This window comes from Limanda limanda, chromosome 1 (genome assembly GCF_963576545.1).
Source record: "Limanda limanda chromosome 1, fLimLim1.1, whole genome shotgun sequence".
Classification (NCBI taxonomy): domain Eukaryota; kingdom Metazoa; phylum Chordata; class Actinopteri; order Pleuronectiformes; family Pleuronectidae; genus Limanda; species Limanda limanda.
This window is the reverse complement of record NC_083636.1, coordinates 12,362,662-12,371,939: the sequence shown is the minus strand read 5'-3', so window position 1 is coordinate 12,371,939 and position 9,278 is coordinate 12,362,662. Positions and strand designations below refer to the sequence as shown.

Sequence of the window (9,278 nt, the reverse complement as noted above, 5' to 3'; positions counted from 1 at the left end):
GCAATAATAAATCAATAGGCCTTTTTTGTCCACAGCAGACATTTTTAATATGTCGCGGTACGAAAAGCACAGGTGTAAATAATGAAGGATGGCTGGATTCCGTACATCTGCTCCGGTTTCAGGGTCTTGGCATTGTGCATGCTCGGTCGCTGTCACACAGTCATGTCTGACTGTGAATTGAAGGGAGCCATCTTTAATGTTATCAGTACCTCATGTACTTTTCCAACTGTGACGTATCAAAATGTTTGCTCAGAAAAAGGCCGGTCACCTCAGTTTTTTATCAACCTGTTATATTTCATTTAGTCCAACGTACCCACGTTTTATTTCCCAGTCACCATTGCAATGAGAACTACAGTACACAGCATAAACAGCCATTTGGAGAAATGTCCTCTCTAGATGCCCGTTATGTCACAGAATTCCATTAAGCTTAATGTGACATTGTAATCAAAAGTAGTCTGCTCCTTACCTTGATTTAAAACCCATTTGAACTGTTCAGATACAGAGGATTTATCATTACATCAACATAATAGAATATGTAACAGTATTTCCATGAAAAATTAAGAATCCATTTTTAAATAGAAAAAAGGGGGGGGGTATACTGTATTTCATCAAAAGGCTTACACCATAATCACTGTTATTTGTCTACTCTACTAAATCTCCCTTCCCGTAATAGACAGGTGTTATAACTGTATCTCTAACTCGTCTATGGATGTTTGACAAAGCACAGACGGTATTGCTTGGGACCACACAGACAGTTCCACGACTCTGAACACATTTAACAGTCAATTACAAGAGAGTTGACCATCATCATCATCATCATCATCATCATCATAATCTTCTTCGCTTCCCTTTTCCCTGCCTGCATTTCCTGTATGAATGGTAACGAAATATATCTTTTTGCAGTAAAAGCCCCTTCCTGTTGATGTGAGCTTGGTGTAATGCATCAGTTGCAAAGCCACAACTTCAGCTAGGGTTGAAACTGGGAGAGCATTTAGTCTATTTTAAACAGTTCCATCCCAGTCCATTAATAGTTTTGCCATTGTATCTGAGCTGGGGACCAGCAATGGGTTTGCCTTTGAAACAGTACAATAGATTTGTCCACCCCTGTCCTATCGTCCATTCAGTGTAGTTGGTGTGTGGTGCTCTACAAAGCCGCTCTTCTTAAAAGACATTGTCAGATACATTTATGACTGTGGCTTTCACTTCCACTCCACTTGGCAGTCCTTTACCCGGAACCCACAGCTTTGTAAAGAAAGGAGAGTGCATAGCAGTAGCTTCCACTGGTTTCAGCGGAGCTTTGGAGTCGCATTTCCTTATATCCCCATAAAGGTGGTGGTTCCTCAGAGAGACATAAATAAGCAGGCAGGCCACTGAAATCACAGCCAAGAGCACACCAAAGACAGTAATTACTGCTGCATCCCATTTTTCCGTATCCCTGGCTGCCAGCTCTATTCCCTTAGTGGTGACATTGACACATTTGGTGTCATGGTTGTTGTGGATGCTGCGGACATCCACACATACTTTGTAGTGAGTGGCGGGGTTGAGATGGGTGAGGTTGTAGACCTGGACATCAGTGGGAACTCTAGTGGTAAACGCTATAGTAGGATGGTTGGCTTCTGACACAGTGTACCATTTAATGTTGGGAGCGAGGGTGCCAGGGCCAGCCTTCCAGGAAACTAGGATGGAGTTAGTCTCCACGGATTTCACTGCGACATGGAGAGAACCATTTGAAGATCGAGGGAAATATCCATTTACCTCTACTGAAACCGATTTAAGATCAGCTCCAACCAGATTATGGGCAACACAAGTGTAAAGACCAGCCTCGTTTTCTGTTATGTCATAGATGTCAAAAGTTCCCTCTGGGTGCATGTAGAACTTCTCAGAGACGGTGTTGGGCAGAACCCTGGCACCAGATGGGGTGATCCAATAGATGTCCGGTTCAGGTTCAGCAAATGCCCGACAATGTAGTGACACTGAGCTCCCGTTCTTTGCTTTGATATGCCCTGGCATGCTTTCGGGAGAGATGAGTGGCAGACAAATTTCCATCATCTCCCTGAAGTGCACCTGTCGGACATGCTGCCCCTCGTACTCTGGAGGCTCCACACAGTAGAGTGAATCAGGCTCCATGAAGCGAATGTTAGTCTTGTTCATGTTCATCCAGCGGACTACGCAGTCACAGCGGATAGGGTTGCTGTGCATACTAACTTCTCTGAGATTTGGGAGGGACTCAACAGTAATCCTGTGCAGGGCACTGAGTGCATTGCCATTTAGCATTAGGGTTTCCAGCCGTGGTAGTTTGTAGAAAGCATTAGGATGGATGTAGGAGAGTTTAGGATTGTTGGTGGCCTCTATTTTAGTGAGCTCAGGGAGGTTATTGAGGGCAAAGCTGTCAATGGAAACTAGCTCTGGCATGCTATTGATCCCCAGTTCTTTAAGATGAAGCATATCCACAAAGTCCCCTCTCTGTATCCTTGCAATGGGGTTTTTATTTAGATCCAAAAACTTAAGATTTTTTAAATTTTTCAAGGCTGAATGGGGCACCTCGGGGAAAATGTTATCATAGAATGAGATGCTCTCAACGTTATCAAGACCAGCCAGTGCATCGTCAGGAAGCTGAGACAAGTTCATTCTGGTAAGAACAAGACTGCGGAGGTTAATGAGAGGTTTGAAGTTCATGTCATCGATAGAAAGAACTGGATTCTCACCGATCATCAGAATCTCAAGATTTGGCATGGGTTCGAACCACTCTCTCTTAATGACCACCAGTTTGTTAGAATTGAGGTGGAGCCTTACAAGGTTGCTGAGACCCTGGAAAGCCAGTGGAGAAATGGAGGATATGAGGTTGTGATTTATGTAGAGCTCCTGCAGGTTACCCAACTCTGCCAGACATCGTTCTGGCAACATGCATATCCAGTTTTCCTCCATATGAAGAGATACAAGCTGAGGAAGGTTCCCCAGATGGACGTCGCTGATAGAGGATAAGTTGTTTTGTGATAAATCAATCTCCGTTATGTTTGCCAGGTAATCCAACGGGTTTTCAATCTTGGCAACATTGTTTGTTTGCAGTAATAGTACTTGTGTGCCCACTGGTAATTTTTCCGGCAGGCTAAAGAGTCCCAAGTCATTACAGTCAACTGTCTGTGCCTCCATGTACACGGAACTGGGAGAAAACCAGGGTCTGATCTCACATACACAGAGTTTCGGGCAGTCAGACCTCTCCTCAGTGGCCACAACAAAAGAGGCAATGGCCAAGCCGACAAAGAGACGATCCACGAATGACACGTCCTTCATATTGGACCGATTCTTTCCAGTTAGAAATTGGTCCTTGTAGATTAAGTGGTCTGAGCTGTTAACTTCACAAATAATTAATCATTTGCTGCAGCTTCTGAGGCGATTGACTCACCGCCCCGTTCACCACCCCGACTACAAGCTGCAGCGCAGCTTCCAAGATATTAGTTTGTCTTGCTGTGTAGACGCCCTTGGATGTAATGACCAATCACTCAATGTTGCCTTCTGGTGTCAGGGTTCAGGGCAGAGACTGCGGCCAGGCAGACCCGAGAAGGTGGGCGGGGAGGAGCTAAAAGGATGCACTGATATTATACCTCAAAGGACCTACGTTGAGCACAGTTATAGATATCCATGTACACTCTTCTCTGTCTTTAAAGATGCGTGTCCTCATTGATTGTCGTGACTAGCTTCCAGGGTCCACAGCCCAGCCCATTCCTACCTGTGTAAGACAAACAAGACAGAGAGAAGTGGTGTGAGTATTACATGATAATACAGGTGGCTAAGCAAGGTAGCGAGAGAAGGATTTGGGTGTATTGACATTTGTTATAGGCACACTGATGTATGTTGACATTTATACACCCTCCCTTCAAGACATAGAACCGGGGATTTATATCTGTTTGACCTTCTAGACTTCATTCTGGAGATGTACAGCATGTGCTCCGGCAATATAGCATTAATTTCTGATGTACAGCAGTGTGAGTCTATTATTGGATGAAGACAACGCTTATTAAGATTTTTAAATGGCAGACATCCTAGGGCTTAAGCATTAGCCCAGAGGCCAAGCCGCTTAAATAAACTGGAATATGTCAGGGTCTATAGCAACAAGTAAATGGGCAGCCATAACCCAGCGAGACAGCAGAGATCCACATGCAATCTAAGCTTTTGGCCCAGATGCTGTTTGCACCTGTTTGTGACAAGACGCAGAAACCATGAAAACACATTAATGTGTTGACATAATTAATCTTTGTGCAATCAAACAATCTGCACACTGATAAGATTTTACATTTTTGGAAAATGCAAGTCATACAGTTTGCCAGTGGCAACACATCACTAACAACTATGTTAGTTTCTATACACACATACACACACACACACACACACACACACATAAGCCTGATGGGGAAAAAATACATTCAGTATTTTTTACTTTGGGACAAATGCTTATGTATAACAGTACAAGTCAGTAAAAGTTCAAACAAATCCACCACATAACCAGATGCGTCCTTTTGTCTGCAAGTTATAGTGTTGATGAGGTGATACAGTTCTTATAAATACACTTTCAAGAAATATGATTGAAACATTCCACTTTTAGTTTTTTTTCAGCGTCTCCTGCTATGGCGGATGCTACAGATTTGAAGTGCAACATGTAATTTGTCATATTTAACTGCCACTTACCCCACGAATGGGTTTGATGGTGCTTGTGATATTTTGGTCCTTTAGAGTCTAGACCACACATCACATCATCATGGGTAAAGTCAAGAGAGACAGGGTATGGAATGGAAAGGGAGCCAAGGGGAGTGTGACGGCGACAGGAAAGCGAGAACAATAGAAGAAAGAAATGGTTTAATTTCATCACCTTTGCTGTTTCCACCTCATGGGCCACAGGGAAGGTGGAGGGGGGGAAATAAAGCAAAATAAATAAATAAGCAAAAAGTTCTGATGGCAGCAGAAACGCTGCAGTTTGCCCTACTCGCGAAGGTTCATTCCTCAACCTCTGCTCCAGCACTGGCTGGAGTCTGGTCTGGAGGGAGGAGGCGGAGGCAGACATGGAGCCAGTGGAAGGAGAGTGAGAGAGAAAGAGAGAGGGGGTATTATTTTTCTAAAGCACCTGGCACTTTAATAAGCTGCAACACCCAGAGCATTCTGATAAACAGGGTTTAGATTCCCTTCTTCAGCAGGCTCTTTATTGTGGGCTATGCAGCTGATCCATGCCCTGGAAACACAGGCCGGATTCTGTAACACCAGCATTTCGGTCTCGTATCTGCTCGCTGTGGCTTTCCTCCTGTACTTATCACAATTACCAGTGGTGTAATGCGGTCGGGTTAACTGTAAAATGCAGAGCTTTATTGTGCAATTGCTGCTAAAGGCTCTAATTGGCTGTTGTTTTACCAGCGATGTTAATTGTGTCAGTGGGGACATATTTAGACATATTAGACTAACCATTTTCACGATTGATATTTTCTGTTTGAGACATTGCAGCACTCAGAGACAAAGGATCTGTGTTGGCACTGTTGTCGCAGAATAAGAAATAGTGTGGCCACAGGTTGAATCAGGTATTACCTAATCAAATTTTGGAAAGGCGTAATGATGGATGTGAGGAGGACATCACGGCTGGTAAGAAAGTAGAAGAGGCCGACTGTGAGAAATCATTTTAGTTTAATGTGAATGTTTGTCGTCCCACATTGATGACAATCTAGGACAGGATTAGTGACGCTATGTAGGGAGATTAGCAGAGGACGGTGTGGCCAGCTAGCACAGAACATTTCCCTGCTAAATAATGAGGATTAAATTGTGTTAATAATCTAACACTTAGTTTGTAGAAATCTAGATTTTAGATCTGATTGTGGCCATGGTAAATTCAATATTTCCGATGCATCACAGTGTGCTTTAGTAGCAGAATTACAGTATGTAATGTACATACTATTTAGGCTGCTGCTAATTCATTTTGAGACCACTTTCTAAAATGACTCATGATTCACTGTCTATTTTTCCTCCATTGTATCCCCTATTGCGGTTACATACTTTTAACATTAGCTCTAGCCCCGATAGATTTGAAATAGAGATTTGTTGTCAAAATTATTATTAATGCTGCTTTCAAACTTCTGCTACCATTTATCGCTGCATATATCTGACACTAAGAGCCAGGGCAGGTTAAATATTGCATATGTTTTAAAGTGATAAATAAATGTATAAACGTTACAGACAGATCTATGTAAATCAGGTTTAATTTCCAATCTCCTGGATGTCAGCTCAGGTCCCGGTGAAGGGTTGTTGAAGGAAAACATTAAGAGTCATTTGTAAGAGGAGGCTGACTGAATTGGAGGTGACACCTTGTGTGGCATCGTGTCTCATGTGGCAAATGTACCGAGTCTTCAGGCACCCGTTGCCGCCTGAGTGGAATCGTGTTGAGTCAATGACTTGGTTAAGCAAGACAAAAAATTTGTAATATATACAATTGAGACATAGCGAGACAGAAACTAAGAAGATGTTTTGTACAATACACTCCTTCAGTCTCCATCTAGGATGCTTGTTTGGCAGGAGAAATTGGGCTTCTTTCATTGAACGACAGGTGGATATCGTGAAGTTTTCTTCCCCACCGAACAGCATCATTTTAAGTTAACTATCCTAATCATCTACAGGCAGTTGAGCAGGTAAATTGGCATTGTGCGCTCGCATTATGTGACGCCCAGGGAAGAGGCCTTGCACCGTGACTGCAGTGGCTATGGAGTCCACACTACACTTGTACTAACCTATTAGTAAGAGGTCCAGTGGAGCTACACACAAACACACACACACACACTGCTTCGTTGTAGAGCTAATTTCCCACATCCGTTGCTCTGTGCCCAGTAATTGGTGGTACGAGAAGGGAGAATAGAGATCCGGAGGACAAAATGACTTGCCAGAGGAAAAACTTGAACTTGTCATGGTATCAGTGGTGGTGCATTAACCTCTGGTGACCCCAATAATTGTGTCTTTGCTGGAAATATTAACCATAGTGAGGATGTGAAGCTGGAAAATAAGCCAAATCCCCAGTAAGGATTGGTAGAATACAAGGATCTCCAAGCGAGAAATTATGTCTATAAGTGGTTAAGTGGCTACGTGGCTGTAGGACAAAGAGAAATGCGGTTAATATGGCAGGAGCAAATACAATTCAAAGATGGATGCTTGTAATCTATGCTTGGGCGAAAAAACATTTGGAAATCTTGATTAGGGAGGTACATACTCAGCAGCTGGTAATATAACTTAGGCAGCTCCCTTAACTTAATGTCTACCTGCACTGACACATTAGGCAAAGCTTTGACATTTGCTCAGGGAGCCAATGGAAGTCTTTTATAGGTCAGGCTAAGGTGTTCACTCATGGAGCAAACACGAGTTCCCAGGTGTCAGAGGAAAGAAGGGAGGTTGTGGGAATCATTCAAGCCACAGCCTCCAAAGCACCACCAGCAGTAGCAGGCTGACAGTCTAACCCATGGGCGTTTCACTTTCACCAGTAATAATCCTGGCTGTGAACATTGCAACAAACAAGCTCCTGGTATCTGGCTTGTTTCAAGTGTGTGAAATACAATTCGAGTTGTTAAGTGAAACCTGTAATGTTTTGGGGAGGCGTTTTCCCGGCACACTGGGGCTACATAAACAAACTGTAACTCTGATACTTTAATTGGTAGAACAAACAATTGCCTATTTACACGCGCAGGAGATATGAAGAAACACTAGCCTTTACTTAGAGTTGTGTTGCTGTCCTCCTGAGGAATTCCAATATTAACCCTTTTACCTCTGTTTTGGTCTCAACCAACTATTGAAGAAAATGACAGGTATACACAAGCGGCTAAATGCTCCATGATGTTCACCAGCTAGCTGTCTTCACCCTGTGGTACTGGATTTGCAAAAAATGTACAGACTCAGGTAATCACTGGAACTGGATTTGTGAGTATAAAAAAAATAAAATATGATCTTTCTTTCCATTTTTCTTTTTAAAACAAATGCATAACATTGTACAATCTAGCTAAAGATCCTTTTAAATTTGTGTGATGTTTCACATATTAAGCAGAACATGTTACAGTTGAATAATCAAAAATCAATGAATAATCAACTTGTCAGTGCTCTCTGCTTGGTAATCTGCGCACTGTGACTGATATACAGTCTCTGCAGAAAGCTATTATAGCCACTTATCTGTACACCGGGCCAATAACATGCAAATTATCATGCATGTCTTCAAGCTGGAGTTATGTATAAATATATATGTGATGTTGTCTTTGCATCACTATCACATGTTGGGAGAAACTAACTTATGTATTTCCTATACATAACTTCCTTGCCTGAGAAGCAGTGCAGAAAAGACAGAGTCATTGCATCATCATTACAAACCAGGAACACTTTAGTCCACATTAGTCACAGATTTCACTTTTAATTAGTACGACTTTTGACTCCGCTGGATACCTTGGAATCTCTCCTCATTAAAATCTCCTCATCCACACAGTTTTTCCGCCACGTAAAAATCCTGAATAACTTTCTCCATATGCTCCGTAATCTTCATTTTGCACATACTTTTATGCCCGAAATGTGGAATATAGAGATAGTTTGCTCTTAGGAAATGGCACCGCCACTAATCTTGATATACCTGAGAAGGGATACATTTAAGATGTTCAGTCACTGTCAAGGTGAAAAGCTTTTCCATTCTGTTCTTGGCAACACCTCGCACTCACTTTCCCACCGGACCCCCCCTCCATTATACTAACACAGTGGCTGTTCCGGACAGTAATGGCACAAATACAGTTTGATTAGAGACCAGTGAGATATGACCACTTTAAATTAATGAGTGTGCACAGAAGGGGCACAGAGCGATGGTCCTGGTGCTGCTAATTCAGGCAGGCCTGACTCAAATCGGCCGGGCAGCCAAACGGCCGGGCAGCACTGTTTGTTTTATGCTGTTTATTGAAATGAGGTATAAATCCTCCACCTCGCTTCACAGGGCTCGGACAGGTTTTTTTGCAGAGTGGGGACCTGGAGATGATTACTTTGCTGCAGGTTGGGTTCTCATCACTGCCCCGCGAAGTGTCAAGTTGACCTATGGTTCATGTAAAAATAAAATCATCTATTATACAAAGCATATGTTCTGTTGGGGTTATGGCGGGCATAAAAAAGGGGAAGTTTGTGAGATTTATGCTGTGGAATAAGTCAAGATGTAGGGTTTTGTTGGGAGCATATTGGCCCTCAGGGAGATGATTATGAGGACTGTGCGGTTTAAGCGGTAACAAGGCAGTATTGCATCT

General features: G+C 42.8%; 1 protein-coding gene across 1 annotated transcript; it reads right to left on the bottom strand.

The window, feature by feature from the left end:
• Window positions 1-1,161: 1,161 nt before the first annotated feature.
• LOC133011088 (leucine-rich repeat neuronal protein 3) lies at window positions 1,162-3,291 on the bottom strand. Its single transcript, XM_061078787.1, has one exon. It carries the CDS (start codon window positions 3,289-3,291, stop codon window positions 1,162-1,164), a length of 2,130 nt encoding a protein of 709 aa, XP_060934770.1.
• Window positions 3,292-9,278: the final 5,987 nt, after the last annotated feature.

What these genes read in the sequence shown, in the direction of transcription:
- LOC133011088 (XM_061078787.1), bottom strand. Translation starts at nt 3,291, where the DNA reads ATGAAGGACGTGTCATTCGTGGATCGTCTCTTTGTCGGCTTGGCCATT.